Source organism: Mesoplodon mirus, assembly GCF_964341445.2.
Source record: "Mesoplodon mirus genome assembly, chromosome: 11".
NCBI lineage: Eukaryota > Metazoa > Chordata > Mammalia > Artiodactyla > Ziphiidae > Mesoplodon > Mesoplodon mirus.
In genome coordinates, this window is record NC_138987.1 from 60,377,349 (window position 1) to 60,396,774 (window position 19,426).

At 41.2% G+C, this 19,426-nt stretch overlaps 1 protein-coding gene across 1 annotated transcript; it reads right to left on the reverse strand.

Moving 5' to 3' along the window:
• Window positions 1–2,977: 2,977 nt before the first annotated feature.
• On the reverse strand, window positions 2,978–19,220 carry PYM1 (PYM homolog 1, exon junction complex associated factor). The gene is made up of 3 exons (XM_082637062.1): window positions 19,051–19,220; window positions 4,308–4,401; window positions 2,978–3,918 (listed from the first exon to the last, which is right to left on the reverse strand). Exons 1-3 carry the CDS (start codon window positions 19,082–19,084, stop codon window positions 3,435–3,437), a joined length of 612 nt encoding a protein of 203 aa, XP_082493188.1. The 5' UTR covers window positions 19,085–19,220; the 3' UTR covers window positions 2,978–3,434.
• Between the last annotated feature and the right edge of the window lie 206 nt (window positions 19,221–19,426).

Genomic DNA, 19,426 nt, shown 5'->3' on the forward strand with positions numbered 1-19,426 from the left:
TCTTCAAGGAGAAAAGAAATGGTAAGTAAATAGTAATATAGTCTCAGGATTAAAAAGAAAGCCAGGGGTTAATGTACTTCACCATAAGCAATAAGGGTCCTTGAGGAAATAATTAAACTAATATCCTTCTATCCCACCCATCCCAAATATAAAGACCAGAAGGAAAGTGTGTGTGATGCTTCAGCCCCTCAGTATTGATTTGATCAGTGGCTTTGAAATTTATTTTCCTGCAAACAAAGGTAAGGAAAACATCTTACATTCTAACCCAATACTCATATAGTATATATCTGAAACAAAATTATCGTGAGACATATTTACTCTTTTATTAAGCATCAGTCTCTGCTCTATTATATTCTATTTAAGAAACAGTACTGGTCACAAGTTTCTAAATTGATTTCATTACCCACATATAGAAAAACATTACTTATGTGCAAATTTTCATTTGCACATAAGTTAGTGTAATATTAATCAAGTAATTAACGTTGATTTTATGTAAGAAAATGTGCCCCTACAAAACTGAAAGCAAATTGGGACTTCCCTGGCAGTCCAGTGGTTAAGACTCCTCGCTTCCACTGCAGGGAGTATGGGTTCGATCCCTGCTCTGGGAACTAAGATCCTGCATGCCACACGGCCAAAAAAAAAAAAAAAAAAGTCAAAATTGAAAGCAAATTTACCACATACCTTTCATGCTGCCAAGCCTTTGTACATACTTGCTCCCCACTGTTTGTCTTTCTTGAGATGCTAGTCATGGTCTTCTTTAAGATCGAACTTCACCATTAAGGCTCCCCATCCCCGCACTTAGAATAAACAGTTTCTTAGCTCTCCCTCAACTCATTGCTGATATCTCTACCACAGAACTTATCTGACCAGTGCTTAGTGATTTACATGACTTAAGAGCTTCCTTAAATGAAGGTTCTACAATGTGTAGAGTTGTGTAAAATGTGTTCCTAATTTCATCCCTCCAGACTAGTGCAATGATTGATGGGACCCAAAAAATATCAAAATAAACTTTAACCAAGCCACTAAAGATCCAGGAAATTTAAAGGTTTACTGTGGTAAATACTGTGCTTTTGTAAAGCAAATAATCTCTCCCTGATAATGACTTTTAAAGTATAGATTCCTCTATAACATCTGAACTTACAAAGCATCAAATACCTACTTATAAGCCAATTAAATCTTATTTAAGGGACTTCCCTGGTGGTGCAATGGTTAAGAATCTGCCTGCCAATGCAGGGGACACATGTTGGAGCCCTGGTCCGGGAAGATCCCACATGCCGCAGAGCAACTAAGCCCGAGAGCCACAACTACTGAAGCCCATGCGCCTAGAGCCCATGTTCTGCAACAAGAGAAGCCACCGCAATGAGAAGCCCACACACTGCAACGAAGAGTAGCCCCTGCTCGCCGCAACTAGAGAAAGCCCATGCGCAGCAACGAAGACCCAACCCAGCCAAAAATAAATAAATAAATTTGTATTTAAAAAATCTTATTTAAAATCTTTATAATTGTATAGGGGTCTTTCTTACACAAGGGAACTTGAACTTTTGGTCTCACACTGAGGTACCCAATCAAGTTCTCAGTAACTGCTCAGGTGTGCAAGGAATACATTTTCCTCATCTTCTGTTCCCCACATAGCTTGTGTCTTCATTCATTCAGCCAAACATTTGAGAATGTACTATACTGGGCACTGGGGTGCAATGATAATAAACACAATCCCAGTGCTCGAGGAGCACATGATCTAATATGGAGGAGAAGGGCTAACAAGAAAACAAGTGTGACAATATAATATAATAAATGCCACCACAGATGTGTGGAGTGTTGAGGAAGCAGGTTAAGAAAGACGCCTAAATTAATATTTGAGGGTAAAAAAAGTCTTCCCAGAGAAGATAACATTTAAGCAGAGATCCAAAGGCTAAGAAAGAGTTGATTAGGGAGAAGGGGACAGGAAGAGTATTCTAGGCAGAGGGACCAGCAGGGGCAAAGGACTAAGGCTCAGAGAATATGGCTCATTCGATGAAATGGAAGTTCAGTAGAGTTGAAGCAGTTTGACCAGAGTTAGAAGAATGGCAAGAGGACTTCCATGGTGGCGCAGTGGTTGAGAGTCCGCCTACCGATGCAGGGGACACGGGTTCGTGCCCCGGTCCGGGAGGATCCCACATGCCGCGGAGCGGCTGGGCCCGTGAGCCATGGCTGCTGAGCCTGTGCGTCCGGAGCCTGTGCTCCGCAACGGGAGAGGCCACAACAGTAAGAGGCCCGCGTACCGCAAAAAAAAAAAAAAAAAAAAAAGAATGGCAAGAAATGAGGCCAGTTTGGGTGGGACCTTAAGAGTCAGGCTAAGAACTAAGGTTGACTTCTCCTCCGTGGGTTTCTATTCTGGCAGCTGGCTAGAAAGAAAGATTATGACAAGTGAAGGTGTGGAAATCAGAGGGTACGTGAAAATTAAGTGACAGCTCTTTTTGGCTATAAATTCCTCTTCCTGTATCATTAGTTTGCCCCACAATGCCATCTTGGGATGGCATCTGAGAAGGTAAAATTTCAAAAGAACTGTCCCAGGATTTCCCTGGTGGTCCAGTGGTTAGGACTCTGCCCTTTCACTGCAGTGGCCCGGTTCAATCCCTGGTGGGAGAACTAAGATCCTGCAAGCCCTGCAATGTGCCCAAAAAAAAAAAAAAAATAGGTCAATGATCTTCAGAAGTAAACAGTAAGGGAGATACTAGGGCCCCATTGCTATGCAGCACAATAATGATGATACATGTAAATTAATATCAAATTAAATTTGTTCTAGGTTTCGTTTTATTTTAACACTAATTTCCATTCACTGAAGTCTGAGCAAACGTGTACAGAAGTCAGTGCTGCTAATTTGGTGATACACATTATTTTTAAAAATCAAAAGGAATATTACTCCCGACATTTATCTTCCTGTGCCAAACTGAAGGGGATAAAACACCTACTAGAAGCTGAAAAGAAGAGAGGCAAAACATGTTGTCTACTTGAGTTTATTCTGTTCTTTAAAAAAAAAAAAAAAAAAAGAGGTTAGGGATGGAGGGGGAAATAACCCATAAACACTGTGAACAGGAACCAAGACTCCAAGACTTGGGCATACTCCCCCTACCCTCAACCTCAGTTCTCCAAGAGACTCCCACCCACCCAATTTTCTTTTAAACAAGACACCCAAATCAGCAGCAAAGGTACCTGGGATAGTCACTGAGATTTTGAACACTGGGAATGGGAGGGAGAAAAGTCCAAAAAAATAGGAGTTGGGAAAAAAGGGGAAGGAATGAGGGAGAGGCTAGGCTCTGGAGGACGGAATTGGGACATGAGAGGCAGAAGTGAGCCAGTACGGGGGTACCCCTCCTGACTGCTGCTGCCCACATTCCCCAGGACCCCAGAGAGCCCCATGGTTTGTTCTGCAGTCCATCCTCTATTCCCCAAAGGCCTCACAGGCCCAGCTCCAAGTCCTCTAGCTCCTCCTCCAACGCCCTCCTCCTCGCTAGCTTCTCCAGCTGCTCCTTGCTGGGCTGGCTGATTTCCCCAGCCTGGATCCGTTGCTGCAGCTCTTCCACCTGCCGAAGCTTCTTCTTTAGGTTCTTTATCTTCTTGGCCTTCTCAGCGGTGGCAGCTGAGTCAGGCTGGTCGGAGGCAGCTGCAGGCGCTGCCCGGGAGGCCTGTGGGGCACTGGGGACCTGGGCTGTCTCTCCCAGGGACACCTTCTCGAGAGTCCGGCTCAAGGCCTCCGCCTCCCCTTTCTCTTGCTGCTGCCGCCTCTTCTCCTTCCGCTTCAGGTTGCGTTTGGCTGTCTTGGAGAGGGCTGGTTCACCACCTTCCGGCCTGGATGGGGTGACTGGAGCAGTGGCCTCCGGGCTCAGGCCAGGGGGCAGTTCTGGTTTACTCTTAAAAAACTTCACATACTTGTTCTCATACCTGCGGAGAACAGTGTCAAAGAATCACTGACTTTTCGAGCCCTTTTCCTAACCTTGTAATTTACTTCACCCTTTTCACTTTCCTGCTTCCTTCCTCTGCCTCTGGTCCCTTCCCAACTTTCCTCTGCTCTGCAGGTTGTAGGATCCCTAGGTCCTAAAGCTCTGGATCTCTGAATGCTATTTACAGGTTCTGCTGAACAGAGGCCATAGCAACAGGACTTGTCAGTCACTTGGTTACTCATCCCTCACTCATCCCTGAATCCCAGCCCCCTCCTTCCCTTTCCTAGGATCCTGGGATCAGGAAATTCTTCCCTGATCTCATAGGCACACATGTTCTTTCTTGCTGTAGGGACCCCATTAAATACTCCCTCCTCACGCCTAACCACGCACACTGGGACCTCCTCCTGGGGCACATAGCCTTCTTTCACCCTCCGCTGCTTTCGCCAGGTCCCGTCAGGTCGCTGTGTTGAGGCGATGTACTTGCCTGAAATGGGAGAATTAAATTGGAGAGTTACTCTTTCTAATTTTCAAATAGCCCCCAAGGTCAAAGAATGCATGAATGCACACAGCATCCCCCAGCACTTTCCACTAAATGCATCCATTAAGGCATTCTTTTCTCATATCAACCTTTAATCCCACTCTCATTATTTACTGAGTGCCTATACACTGTATAAAACACCATCCCTGCCTCAGGGAGTTTCTACTTTTATAATCTAGTTGGGAAGACAGGGCAGGCATAGAGGAAGTTAAAAAAAAACAAAACAGCATGAGGACATCAAAGGACAGTACATGAATAAGAGGCTAAAAAGGGCAAAAACAAGAATCATAGGAAGGAGAAATGACCAGGGATGTAGAAAAGGGGAAGTTTTATTAAGGTGGATGGTGAAAAATAGGTCAACTTTCAGGAATCCATACTGTAGATATAAAAGCACCAGTACACAAGGCTATATGTAAAGATGTTTGCATTATAATAATGTTGCTGCATTATTTAAATTAGCAAAAAGCTGAAAGCAACTTGAATGACCATCAATAGATGAATGACTAAATAGATGTGGGTCATCCACATGCTGGAACACCGTGCCGTTATGAAAAAGAATGTTAGATACAGATGTACTGACCTTGAATGGTATTCATGATATACTAAGTGAAAAAGCAAGTTGCAGAATAATGCGTTAAGATCCTCAAACTTTTTTATTTCAGAATCCCCCGTACGCTCTTATTTTGTAATATTATGCATTTCACTGTGCAATCTTTTTTTTTAAAATCACATCCATTAATCTCATCAGAAAACCCTTTACTGAAAAGCTTTCATGCTCCCAGTGGCAGTTACAAGTTTTCCAAAATTCTAATTTCCACTTGAAGGCTTGAATCTTATCCCTGGCAACAAACACTGAGAGTTGTTTTCCTTGAAATGACAGGCTCACTTCTTTCATTTTTCAGGAAAATGCCTATCAGGTACTCAGGTCTGAATTACTATAGTTTGTCAGTGGTTCTTTCAAGGAAAAATAAGAGTTCCATGAAAAGGAAGCTTGTTTAGCTTACAACTCCAACAACTGCGCCAGTGCTTTTCCTTGAGACACCACTTCAGTGCGCAGCAGTGTTTCGTGCTTACTTCCCATTTAATTCAGAGAACTCTAAAAAGATGTGTACTTTTCAGTTATAAGATGAATGAGTTCTGGGGGTATAAGGTACAGCATGGTGACTATCGTCAGCAAAACTGAACTGTATACTTGAAAGTTGCTATGAGAGTAGAGCTTCAGTGTTCTCACCATAAATCAATGAAATGGTAATTATGTGAGGTAAAGGATGTGTTAACTAACCTCATCGTGGTAAACCTTTCGCAATATATATGTGTATCAAATCATCACCTTGTACACCTATAACATTGTACACAATGTTAAATGTCAGTCATATCTCAATAAACCTGGAAAAATAAATAGATAAAAAGATGTGTATTAAAGAGCCAGGGTTTAATAAAATTAATAACCTTTATTGCATCATCAAGGATACTCTTAAGTGAAACTAGCATTATTTACTGCAAGCATGTGGCAGTGAAGAACACAATGACCAGTACGGTTTGGTGCCACCACCTTGGTTAGTGCTAAGAGGCCAGCAGTTTTACCCACCATTGCTTTTGTACCCTCAGTGCAAACGTCTACTCAGTAAAAGGGCAAATAACATCTCAGTATATTATCAAAATAGTTATGCTTGCAGACCTCCTGATAGGGTCTTAGGGAATCCCCAAGGGTCCTGGACAACATTTTGAGAACCGCTGGTGTAGAGGGTTCTCCCATTCTTTTTGGGGCAAGGAGCAGCAGTTAGAGGTCCAGACAGTTTGTGTATAGGGGCAAAGAGAAAGGTGTGGAAGGACACATACCAAGATACCAAGACTTTAATGCTGGTTACTTTAAGAGGGATAACCTGGAAGAAGAGGTGGTAGAAACCATTAACCTTTAATAACATATTCTTAAAAAAAACACATATATATATTTATATCTTGTGTTACTCTTGTTTTTCTTTTTTTTAGTATAACTTTTTTTTAGTATAACTTGTTTTTAAAAAAAGGAAAAAGACGAAAATAAAAAAGATTAACAAAATAAAAATAAAAAGTCCAGTCCAGAGCCTCCCACGGGGATTATACATTGTTACATGAATTGGGTTTTTGTTCAAAAGGCAAATATCATTAATAAATTAAAACTAAAACAAAAAATGTTAAAGAAAATGGGTAAGATTTGACAGGTAGAGGGGATGGGAGAAAGAACAAACATGTGCCAAGAAAGGCTTGGATGTGGGGATGGCCTGAGTATGTAAAGAACAGAAAACAGAGGAGTCCAGGAGAACCAGACAGTTCATGATGGGGAATAACATGAAGCTAGGTTGAAAACTAAAAATGGGGCCAGAACTTAGAAAGCCTTAAAAACAAGGTCAAGGAATTTGGAATTTATCTGGTGAATAAAAGAGGGCCACTGGGGGCTTCCCTGGTGGCGCAGTGGTTGAGAGTCCGCCTGCTGATGCAGGGGGCACGGGTTCGTGCCCCGGTCCGGGAAGATCCCACATGCCGTGGAGCGGCTGGGCCCGTGAGCCATGGCTGCTGAGCCTGCACGTCCGGAGTCTGTGCTCTGCAGCGGGAGAGGCCACAACAGTGAGAGGCCCACGTTATCACAAAAAAAAAAAAAAAAAAAGAGGGCCACTGAGAATATTGTTTGCCGAGCTGCAACAGTTTAGAGACAAGAGTAAAAATTCAAGAATGAAAATACAGGGACTTCCCTGGTGGCCCAGTGGTTAAAAATCCACCTGCCAATGCAGGGGACACGGGTTCGAGCCCTGGTCCAGGAAGATCCCACATGCCACGGAGCAACTAAGCCCGTCCACCACAACTACTGAAGCCCGTCCACCTAGGGCCCGTGCTCTGCAACAAGAGAAGCCACCCCAATGCGAAGCCCGTGTGCCGCAATGAAGAGTAGCCCCAGCTCACTGCAACTAGAGAAAGCCTATGCACAGCAACCAAGACCCAATGCAGCCAAAAAGAAATAAATAAAATAAGTAAATTTAAAAAAAAATCATCTTTCAAAAAAACGACTGCAATAATCCTGGCATGAGAGACAGACTGACTGAGAATGGAAAGGAAGAGAATGATGCTAGCCACGTTACCAAAGGATCAAACTCACTTGGTAATTCACTGACTGGGGGAAGCGTAAAGAGGTTAAAGCCAAAGACACTTCAACACACTTCGTTTTAGCAATGCCAATCTTGAAAATTTAGCATAAGGAAATAATTCCAACAGGAAAAAATGAAAACAGAAAAAAGAAGAAAGGGACAGTAATCATGTGAAAACTATGGCATTATTTATAAATAGCTAAAAATTAAAAACAAACTTCACATCCAGTTATACAGGAGTGGTTTATAATATAGCCATTAAAAATAATGACAAAAAATTTTAATCATTAATGTGATATAATGGAATATAAAACATAAAGTTATATATGCTATGATTATTAAATGTTATGCATATTCATAAGTTTAGAAAAGAATGTGCAATACGAAAAGTTATGTTGATGATTAGCTTATAAATAACTTTTCCTTTTAAAAATTCCAATTGATGTTGTTGCTATATTGTAGGTTTTAAAAAATCTCATTTTGGGTTTCAAATCCAAGCGGCTTTGGAGAACGAGTACAGCAAAGGAGAGTGAAATTACTTTTGACCAGGTAAAGTAAAAATTTTATGGAGGACAAAGCATCTTTGTGATCTTTGGAAGATGAGCAGGATTTAAACAGGTGGATGTAGGGGTGTGGTTATGAGGAAAGAGGAGAAAGGGAAGTATTTCAGGCTTATAGGGCAACATAAACAAAGGGACAAATCAGACTAGTCATTTCCCTACTTAAAACTCTTCCTGGATTCCTGTTGCCCTCAGGGTATTTACATGGAAGATGGAACCACACACAAAGGACTTCTTGACCCAGCTCTTGCTAGTCTCCAGCCTCTTCACACCCAGTCATTCACACTCTCTGCTCCAGCCACTGAAATAGTCACAAATCTCACCTGACCATGTCTTTATTCTCTACACCTTTTTGCTTTTACTTCCTTTGGCTTGGAATAGACTTTTCTTGATTCTTATCTTAGTTAACGCCTACTGGTCTTTAAAGGTCGAGTTCAAGTATAAACTCCTCAGTGAAGTCTTTCCTGACCTCCCCACCCCAAACCAGTTTAGAAGTTGCCCCTTGTGCACCCACAGCACCTGTTGTGGCCTTTTATCATGATCTAATGTTTAAAATAATTGTTTGCTTGCTTAAGAGCAGAAACTTTGCCTTTGATCTTTGAAGCAAAGGGCCTGGTCCATGAAAGACTGTAATTAATTCAAATTAATGAATAAATAAAGTTAAGCATCATATTAGGGAATAGCAAGAATCCAGTATACTTTGGCAAAAAGCATATGTAATGGAAAAAGAGACTAGAGGTAAATTAGTCAGAATATGAAAGGTATCCAATCTCCTCTTGAGTTTGGACTCAAGCTTCAGAAGGTGGGAGAACACTGAAGGCCATTAAGAGAGTGCAGATGATCTGCTCAAAGCATTGCTTTAAGAAGATTAACCTGAAAAATGTGTAACATAAACTAAAGGTAGAAAAAAATGAAAGCAATAGCTGCAATGTGAGAAGACTTGATTTAAATGGTCTCTATAAGTGTTGAAAAGAAAATGAAAGAGAAATTCATTATGAAGAATAAGTAGTCAGGATCTGAAGACTGCCAAGATTTGAATGAGAGAGAGGAAATCATTGTGCTACAGTGGATTTAATCTGGTGCTTTTCACATGTTTTCTCTTATTTTTCACAACATCCCTGTGGGCATGCAGGGCGTATAGTAATAACATTATTCACACATGGATTTTAAATGTTTATTGAGTACTTGCTGCTGTGGCAGGCAATGTAACAGAAGCTAGGGATACAACAATGAATGAATAAAGCAAGCAAGGGTCTTGCCTTCTTGGAGCATGCATTCTAATTAAAAAGAAAGGTAGGGCTTCCTTGGTGGCGCGGTGGTTAAGAATCTGCCTGCCAATGCAGGGGACACGGGTTCGAGCCCTGGTCCGGGAAGATCCCACATGCCACGGAGCAACTAAGCCCGTGTGCCACAACTACTGAGCCTGCGCTCTAGAGCCTGTGAGCCACAACTATGGAGCCTGCGAGCCACAACTACTGAGGCCCATGTGCCACAACTACTGAAGCCTGTGTGCCTAGAGCCTGTGCTCTGTAACAAGAGAAGCCACTGCAATGAGAAGCCTGCGCACCACAACGAAGAGTAGCCCCTGCTCGCCACAACTAGAGAAAGCCCATGAGCAGCAAGGAAGACCCAATGCAGCCAAAAATAAATAAATTTATTTAAAAAAAAAAAAGAGTCCATAGGAGAAAACAACTTTGTGAAAGTAACTAATTCATTTCTAGACAGGCAGTGTTTTTACATGGAATTAAGGAGAAAGGGGCAATGCTAGAAACATACATTTAAGTACACTGCAGAGATTATAGTTGAAGGCTTAAGACTAGTAAAGATGGCAAAGGCGTGGATGGACCTAGATCCTCTCATACAGAGTGAAGTAAGTCAGAAAGAGAAAAACAAGTATCGTATATTAACGCACACACGTGGAATCTAGAAAAATGGTATAGATGATCTTATCTGTAAAGCAGAAATAGAGATAGAGACGTAGAGAACAAACGTATGGAAAACAAGGGAGAAAGGGTGGGGTGGGTGGGATGAACTGGGGGATTGGGATTGACATATATACAATACTATGTATAAAACAGATGACTAATGAGAACCTACTGTATAGCACAGGGAACTCTACTAGGTGCTCTGTGGTGACCTAAATGGGAAGGAAATCCAAAAAAGAGGGGATATATGTATACATATGGCTGATTAACTTTGCTGTACAGCAGAAACTGACACAGCAGTGTAAAGCAACTACACTCCAATAAAAAATTAAATAAATAAAACACAGCAAAAAAAAAAAGACTAGTAAAGATGGAGTGTGAGAAAAGATAGGGCAGAAGCTTCTTGAATGGCCATCCTAACTGGAAGCCCTCAGAGATACAAATAGCCCATTATCACAAAGGAATACCTATTTTATGTTATCTTGGTTTCCGTCTCTGGCCTTGATGGTATCCAAAAGTGAAGTTAAAAAGAAGGGAGAGGTTTGCTGATTCTTAACTCTAGAAATAAAAAACATGGGCAGAATACCGTGATTTTCAGTAGCATCTTTGAGAGAACCAGAAACTAGAGGTTAGAGACTGCTACTGTAAGAACTTTGTAAGCTTTGTTATTTCCCCACATCTGCTATTTTGTAATCCTCAATCTATTTCCTTAAACTGAAAAGGGCTTTGTTTTCAGGGGTGGCAGGAAGACAGTGAAGAGACAACACAGCAAGGCTTGAAAGAACTCCAAGGGGTTAGGTGGAAGTGACTGTTAAAGGTGTGCTGAATCCCTGGGGCCTGTTTCAAAGTTAAGAAAGGAGATCTGGGTCACAGATCTGAGCCTGAGGATGACCTCAGGGCCAACAATTATAAGACTTAGACGTGGTTTCTTTTTTTTCTTTTTTTTTTATTAGTCATCCAGACATGGTTTCTAACATAGAGAAAATATTAAAGAGAAGATCCAATCTGGAGGAATGACCCTGGAAAAACGGTCATGATTATTTTCCTCAAAGAAGAAAAGGTGTCAGCAACACTAGGAAATAATCCTTAGAAAAGAAGGACCAGGACAGTACTATTTCATGGAGATCAAAAGAGTTTGAAGTAACGGCAGGTGATTAACAGTATTAAATATTACAGAGAGATTAAGGAAAAGCAGAACTGAGTAGGAAAAGGTTATTCATTTTGGAAATTTGGAAATCCCTAATTATGTTCAAGAATACAGCCTCAGACAAGTAGAGTGGTCAGAAGCCAGACTATAATTAAGTGCAATGGACGTTTATTGAAAGCCTCCTATGAGAAAAATACTATATGAAGTGCCACAGGGATTATCAAGATCAGTAAATGGCCCCTACTTTCAAGAAATTTACAGTTTAAGTAAGGAAGAAGGTGGGCAAGTTAGACAAACAAAGAATAAGACAAAAGTATAAATGTCTTAAGTATCCCTAAGAGACACTGACACATAACTAATAGGAGATTTCAAGAGAATAAATAACCACACCCCATTTGATGGGGGAAGGTGACAGGAAATTAGGAAAATCTCAGGGACTTGACCTCCAAGAGTAGGAAGCAGTAGTAATAATAACAACAGTAAATCAGTGGCTGATATTTTTGCAGGCAGAGAAAGGAAGGGAAAGGGCATTCTAAGAGGAATAACAACAAGCAAAATGATGGTAGTGTAAAACTCACAGTATGTTAAGAACAATTAGGAAAGAATGTTTATTAATGAGTGGGTACTTTACACCAGGAACTTTACATATACTACCTGACTGAATCTAGACAATAGGTAGATTATGATGATCTACAGCTGAGCAAACAGTCTTCAAGAGGTTGAAGATATGTCCAAGATCACAAAGGCAGCATGTAGCTGCAGTCTGAACTCAGTCCTGATGCCAAAGCTTACATACCAGAACACATTCCACCCGTTTTATACTATACTGCCCAGTTTCACTAGAGGGTTTAGGCAGAGATACAGTATGTGATGATACTGTATTGAAAAGTGGTTTATGCTCATATTAGAGTATCTTGAATGTAAAAGTGAATGGTCCATATGTAAATTTGATAGTCAGTTCCAAAAAGATTACAGCAGCTACCCTTGAGTGCTTGCTTCATACCAAGGACAATACTCAGTGTTTTTGTGTATATATATATATAATTTTTCTTTTTTAAGATATTTTGACATGGATCATTTTTAAAGTCTTTGTTGAATTTGTTACAATATTGCTTCTGTTTTATGTTTTGGTTTTTTGGCTGAGAGGCATGTAGGATCTTAGCTCCCTGACCAGGGATTGAACCCGCATCCCCTGCATTGGAAGACGAAGTCTTAACCACTGGACTGCCAGGGAAGTCCCTGTTTATATATATTATCTCATTTTCACAACTCCATGAAGGATTATTCATTTCACAGATGATGAGAAATTTAATAATTTGCCCAAAGTTACAATGTCAGTAAACTGCAGTAGAATTCGAATCTAGGCTGTGGGTTCCAAAGGCTGTGCTTTTTACACCACTATTGTGTATTGTGTTATAAGTGAAGAATACCAGAAAGTTCAACCTCACTGGTAATCAAAGGAAATACAAATTAAAAAAATAAAATATCATTTTGACCTATCAAAGCAGTAGAATTTTTAAAGATCAGAATACCAGTGTAGTCCAAGAAGTGATGAAACCAGTATATTCATATATTGCCAATGGAAAAACCCTTCAGAAAGCAACCTGGGGGCTTCCCTGGTGGCACAGTGGTTGAGAGTCCGCCTGCCGATGCAGGGGACATGGATTCGTGCCCCGGTCCGGGAAGATCCCATATGCCGCAGAGCAGCTGGGCCCGTGAGCCATGGCCGCTGAGCCTGCGCGTCTGGAGCCTGTGCTCCGCAATGGGAGAGGCCACAACAGTGAGAGGCAAAAAAAAAAAAAAAAAAAGAAAGCAATCTGGCTAACTAAGAGAGAGAGTATAACATAGTTCTATCATACAGCAGCATTTCCTAAATATTGTTATGTAATAAAACACTATTTCTGTAAGACATTGTAACAATACTTCTGTAAGGTTACCCCAAAAAAATTGTTAAATAAGTTTGAGAAATTCTGGGTTAAACAGGAAAAAAATTTTTTTGTTCTTATCAGCAAGACTTAAATGAGTTATGTTCTCATTCATGGGAATATTCCAATGGAAATGTGGTTTACAGTGTTTCCCAAATTTATTTGACCACAGGAAGCTTATTTTTATTTTAGTTTTTTATTTTACAGCACATCTCACAGGACTACTAAGTGTTCTGAGAATCATACTTGGGGAAGTACAGCCATTCGGTATGATCCAAATTATGTTAAATAGATATGCTATATATGTGCAGAGAAAGAAAAACTAAAAGGAAATGTAACTGTAGTTATCTTTGGGCCCTGGAATTACCAAATATGCATGGGACTTATATTTTATACTAGTTATGAAAATATTTTCCAAGTTTTCTACAATCAACATAAATTAATTTTATAATTACTTAAAAATAAATAAAAGTTTGTACCCTCCAATCCAGTAATTTGACTTCTGAGAAACCTGTCCTAACAAAATAACCCTAGGGCTTCCCTGGTGGTGCAGCAGTTGAGAGTACGCCTGACAATGCAGGGGACACGGGTTCGAGCCCTGGTCTGGGAAGATCCCATATGCCGCGGAGCAACTAAGCCCATGAGCCACAGCTACTGAGCCTGCGCTCTAGAGCCCGCGAGCCACAACTACTGAGCCCACGTGCCGCAACTACTGAAGCCTGCATGCCTGAAGCCTGTGCTCTGCAACAACAGAAGCCAGTGCAGTGAGAGACTCGCGCACCGCAACAAAGAGTAGCCCCCACTCGCTGCAACTAGGGAAAGCCCGCGCACAGCAACGAAGACCCAATGCAGCCAAAAAAAAAAAAAAAAAAAGAACCCTAAATGCAGACAAAAATTTATGCACAAAAATATTCATAGAGAAAAATATATATATATTCATAGAGTTCTTATAACAAAAATTCTGGAAACAATCTAGAAGTCCAATAACAGAAGAAAGGTAAAAGAGGGTGTATGCCCAAATAATAAAACACTCTGCCAGTAATTTAAAAGATGTTTTTAATAGCAAGGAAAAATAGTTATGTCGTTAGGTTAAATGAAAAGGCAACGGGCTTCCCTGGTGGTGCTGTGGTTAAGAATCCACCTGCCAATGCAGGGGACATGGGTTCGAGCCCTGGTCCGGGAAGATCCCACATGCCGTGGAGCAACTAAGCCCGTGTGCCACAACTGCTGAGCCTGCGCTGTAGAGCCCGTGCTCCACAAGAGAAACCACCGCAATGAGAGGCCCATGCACCGCAAGGAAGAGTAGCCCCCGCTCGCCGCAACTAGAGAAAAGCCCGCGCGCAGCAACCAAGACCCAACGCAGCCAAAAATAAATAAACAAAAAAAATTTTTTTTAATAATAAATAAATAAATGAAAAGGCAACACATAAAAATGTAAATACCGTCTGGTTAAAAACTGTTTTAAAAATGCACAGAAAAATAGAGATCAGAAGGGTATATGCCAAATTTAACAGTGGACAAATTATATTGAACAAAAATTAAATAATTAAATTTGTACTTAAGGAGCAGTAATCTGGTGACAGTGTGTCAAATGAACTGAAACAGAGAGAGAGACAGAGGTAGGACAACTGTTTAGGAGGTCACAGCAATATTTGCAGGATAAAGGAAACTAGAATTTTATCAGGCACTTAGATTGACCCAAGTACTCTGCTTGATACTTTACACATGTAATCTATTCTAATCCATAATCTTTATAACAGTAATAATTACAGAACCATTTCTTGGGTACTTTCTATGCACTAGACACGTACATTATTTCATTTAAATTTTAATTCTCACAATAATCCTATGTCGTAGGAGTTATTATTCCTATTTCATTGATGAGAAAACTAAAGCTTGGATTCCCTAGGCTTAAAATTCCCAGGCCATGTAGCTAACAAGCACTGAAGATGGGATAAGGGTAAAAACAGCAGAAACAGAAAAAGATACTTTGACAACTGGAGGGTGGGGGGTAGAAGAGGGAGTAAAAGACAATGCAAAAACAACACCCCAGTTCATTTTGTTAATAAAAACAAAAACACCTAGTGCTCTGATCTTGGTTTCCCACACCATTCTTAAGTAAAAGGAACAAGGGCTCCTTAGAGAAATAACTGATTCTAGGACTGGGCCAGGAAATATGCAAGATGAGCCTGGAGCAGCTTCTAGTGCCAGAAAGTAAGAAAGAGCTAAACAAAACAAGACAAACAAAAAAAAACCCTACACTGATGGGGATATGTCAAAGGGACACAGGGCCAACTAAAAGAGCTCCCAATGTTCAAAGCTGAAACATTTGAGCAATAAAATAAATAAAATAACCCGAAGTTCAAATGGATACACATAAATGATTGAATAAATAAATGGCAGAGAAGAGACAAATCTGTGCAAAAGGATTTCAAATGATGTGTATAAATACTCCATCCTTAAGGAAGGTAGCATAACTCCCCACTCTTTAAGTGTGGGCTGTGAAGAGTGACTTTCTTAAGAGTACAAAATGGAAAGGAGAAGGGGAAAAAAGTAACTTCACAGTGGAGAAACTTTACAAACACTATCTCAGTCAGGAGATCATGGTAAATATCAAGAGTAAAAAAATCTTTGTGATAGTATGTATCCTCAATACGATATGATGAAAACATCACTTTACTTCTATAGTCCTCCCCTAAAAAACACATAACCCCAGTCTAATCATGAGACAAACATCAAATTCCAATAGAGGGGCATGCTACAAAAATAACTGACCAATACTCCTCAAAACTGTTAAAGTCATCAAAAACAAGGAAAGTCTGAGAAACTGTCAGAGCCAATAGGGTTTAAGGAGACATGAGAACTAAACGTAATATGGGATCCTGGAACAGAAAAAAAATTAGATAAAAACTAAGGAAATCTGAATAATGTATGGACCTTAGTTAATAACAATGTATGAATATCGGTTCATTAATTGCAATAACGATACCATACTAATGTAAGATGTTAATAACAGGAAACTGAGTTTAAGGTATATGGGAACTGTCTGTATCATTTTCTCAATTTTTCTATAAATCTAAAACTGTTCTAAAAAGTAAAGTCTATTTAAAATAAAGAAAGAGAGAAATGATGCAATAAGTTGATCTTGGGTTGGCTAGAACAATGGTGCCTATAACAGAAATAAGGAAGGAGGGCTTCCCTGGTGGCCTGCGCGTCCGGAGCCTGTGCTCCGCAACGGGAGACACCACAACAGTGAGAGGCCCGCGTACCAAAAAAAAAAAAAAAAAAAGAAAGAAAGAAAGAAGGAAGGAAAAACTGATATTGATTATGGTCAGACTGGATTTAAGGTGTGACAGTATATCCAAGAATGAAAGCTACTCACCAAACAATTAGGACTGACAACTCAGGAGAGAGGCTAGTGCTAGGAAGAAACCATTTTGAAGAGTTAAGGAACAGGGAATTCCCGGCAGTCCAGTGCTTAGGATTCGGTGCTTTCACTGCTGTGGCCCAAGTTCAATCCCTGGTCAGGGAACTAAGATCCTGAAAGCCGCAAGGCCAAAAAAAAGAAGTTAAGGAACAAGTAAGCAGTGAGGAAATGGAAATAGTATGTGTGGACCTGATATTCAAGAAATCAGGCTATGAAGAGGAAAGAAACAGAAATAACAGACCTTGATTTCTCAATGAAACAGAAAATGAGGCCATCTGTCATAAGAAGGGGAATTAAAAGGGAAAGTCACCGAGAGCTGAGAAAGGTTGGGGAAATAGCCATGGTAGAATGTAAGCAAACCAACAAAGAAGAATTGGAGAAAAGCTGTGATCTTGGCAGAAGTTAACATTAAGTTATATTATACTGAATGTGCTACTGTCTGTGCCTTTTCTTTAGCCATGTGCTGTGGCCTAGAAGCTGAAGCCAAGAAAACAGTTGATGGGTATGATTCAAGATAACAGAAGTGCTTGCTTAGTATTGAAGATCAAAATGAATGAGGAAAGCAATGAGGATAGTGACTGGTCACAGAGGTCTAGCAGGGTAGCATCAAAAGTAGTCATGAAGATACGTAGACTCAATGAAATGGGAAAGGGAAAGGTCAAGGACCAGAGAACCTAAGGAGGGCAAAAAGTTGATTCTATGGGCATGTGGAAGTAAAAAAGGTGACTGGGTAAGGAAGCTAAAATAAGTGATGGGGAACACCTGAAGGGGGAAGCAGTGTCATAGGTGATGTCCTATGTAGTAGGATATGTAGTAGGTCCAGATTGTAGTGATTCTGATATGTGGCTGGTTTGAAAATTCAAAGGAAAGTTAATGGTCTCATGCTGAGGAACTATACAATAGGAGTATTCCAAAGATGCTGAAGACACTGAGAATGAGTGGAGACACTGAGAAATAGAATAAAAGAAAAGAAAAAAAAAAGATATGCTACATCAGAGTCCTTGTGGGCAGTGAATGATGGCCCTGAGGTTTTAGAGAAAATGATATAATTGCATGGCAATACCTTCCATGAGAATTACAGTGACAGTGGTAGATCAATGATCTGGAAGTAGTAAGAGAAAGCAAAAAAGCAGTGTGATTCCTTCTCTTCCACACAGTCACAGAGAACAGAAGATACCTCTTGGTGGGAGGGTAGGGTGAGATGTGATATCTGGATGTCCGTTAAATCAGTTTAAAGAAAACAGTTAAGAATAAAGAGAAGTGTACTGGACAACGAGTAATATTTTCAAAGCACACATTAGAAGAAGCAAACTGAAGAAGTACCTACTATGTAGAGAGCAAGAGAAGAGGTTGTACCACTTTGAAAGGTGAGGTTGCAGAGAAGTAGCAGAGACTTGGGTTGACATTAGATACCACAGGAGAGGTGGGTTGAGATGTAAGTAACATGGAAAACAAGCAAAGCAAGAGGCATAAAAGGTACATTTTAAAACAGACCGCATGTACCAAAGCACACACACACTGTCACTTCTACAGAATACACATACACAATGAGGGCTACAAAAAACAGTAATACCTTGCCTTGCACAGCATTTTATAAATTGCTTTCACATATACTATCTTATTTGACTGTCACTGGGTAGATATGCACATTTTTCTGAAGGTGGGGAAATTAGGATGGGCTATAGCCAAAATGAAAATCTTGATTTTCAGTTTTCAACACATAAACCTCACATACACAACAGATATTTCAGCATCTCCATCAGCCAGGTTGGAAAATCTTCTCTGATCAGAAGGCACAGTGGGTTCTGTAAACTTGTCACACGGCTTGAGAGGCCACTAGACACCTTCTTGTTCACCTTCTACCACCTTAGATCCCTCAACTCCCATCACCATCGCCAGAGAAGGTACAGAAGGGTGGTGCCATCAAGGAGAAAACTCTAGCTGAAAGTTGTATTAGGGTCCTCTTCCCTTCACACCTCTGTACCTCAGTGACCCAACAATGAAAATAAGGGAGTGGAAAAAAGAACTATGTAGCAATGAGGAGGTCTCCAACAGATATAGCTTCGAGAAAAAGAATTTAAACGGGGCTGGGGTAGGACAGAAAGCAGGTACACTGAGAGATGGGGGAGGGGAAGAGGGGGAGAGCAGGAATTGGAGGGAACTGAGCGTGGAGGAGCCCCCAAGCCTAAAGAACCCAAAAGAGATATGGCAGCTCCAACTTCTGGACAAAAGCTAAGGGCCCGTGAGGGTCCAGGAGCAAGGTCCAGCATTGAAGGACCCCACGGTTTGGGTGACCGGAAGCGGAGACCCCCAAACACGAGACCAGAAGGGGGCGCAGGTGACACCCCGTAGGAGAGAATGAATGGGGAAGGCGGTCCGGAGGGCGGGGCAAAGGAGGGGCCCCGGGATGGGCGGGGCACAGACCCCTTTCCAAGTCCGAACCCCTACCCCGAGAGCCCGGGGAGAAGCGGCTCCACATCTCCCGCACTCACCGCCGGTCTCATCAGTTACATAGGGAGTCGCCATCTTGAAAACGCAAACCACTTCCGGCGTGAGCGGGCTGGGGTCCCGCCCCCCTACCCACCGGAAGTGGAGTTCTGATCGTAGCAAGCCACCATTTTAGTCTTAAAGGAAGAGTGCACCATTTCGTGGACAGCAGTGAAGGAGGAGGAAGGGAGTAGAAGCTGAAGACTCTAAAAAACAAGAGCCGTGGGCTCTTTTACTGCCACTGATAGCATTATTGAGCGCCTGCTGCGTATACAGCAGTTCTCTGGGCGCCGAGGGAAGTTCCGAGGCACAGCCCTTCTCCTCAAGGCACTCTTCGACTGTCTAGGACCTGCGGGAGAAAAGGGGGCAAGGCCCACCTGC

Coding starts and splice junctions, on each gene's coding strand:
- PYM1 (XM_082637062.1), bottom strand. CDS start 19,084: ATGGCGACTCCCTATGTAACTGATGAGACCGGCG. Junction 4,402..19,050: donor TGTAACTGATGAGACCGGCG/GTGAGTGCGGGA, acceptor CTCCCATTTCAG/GCAAGTACATCGCCTCAACA. Junction 3,919..4,307: donor CCCCAGGAGGAGGTCCCAGT/GTGCGTGGTTAG, acceptor TGTTCTCCGCAG/GTATGAGAACAAGTATGTGA.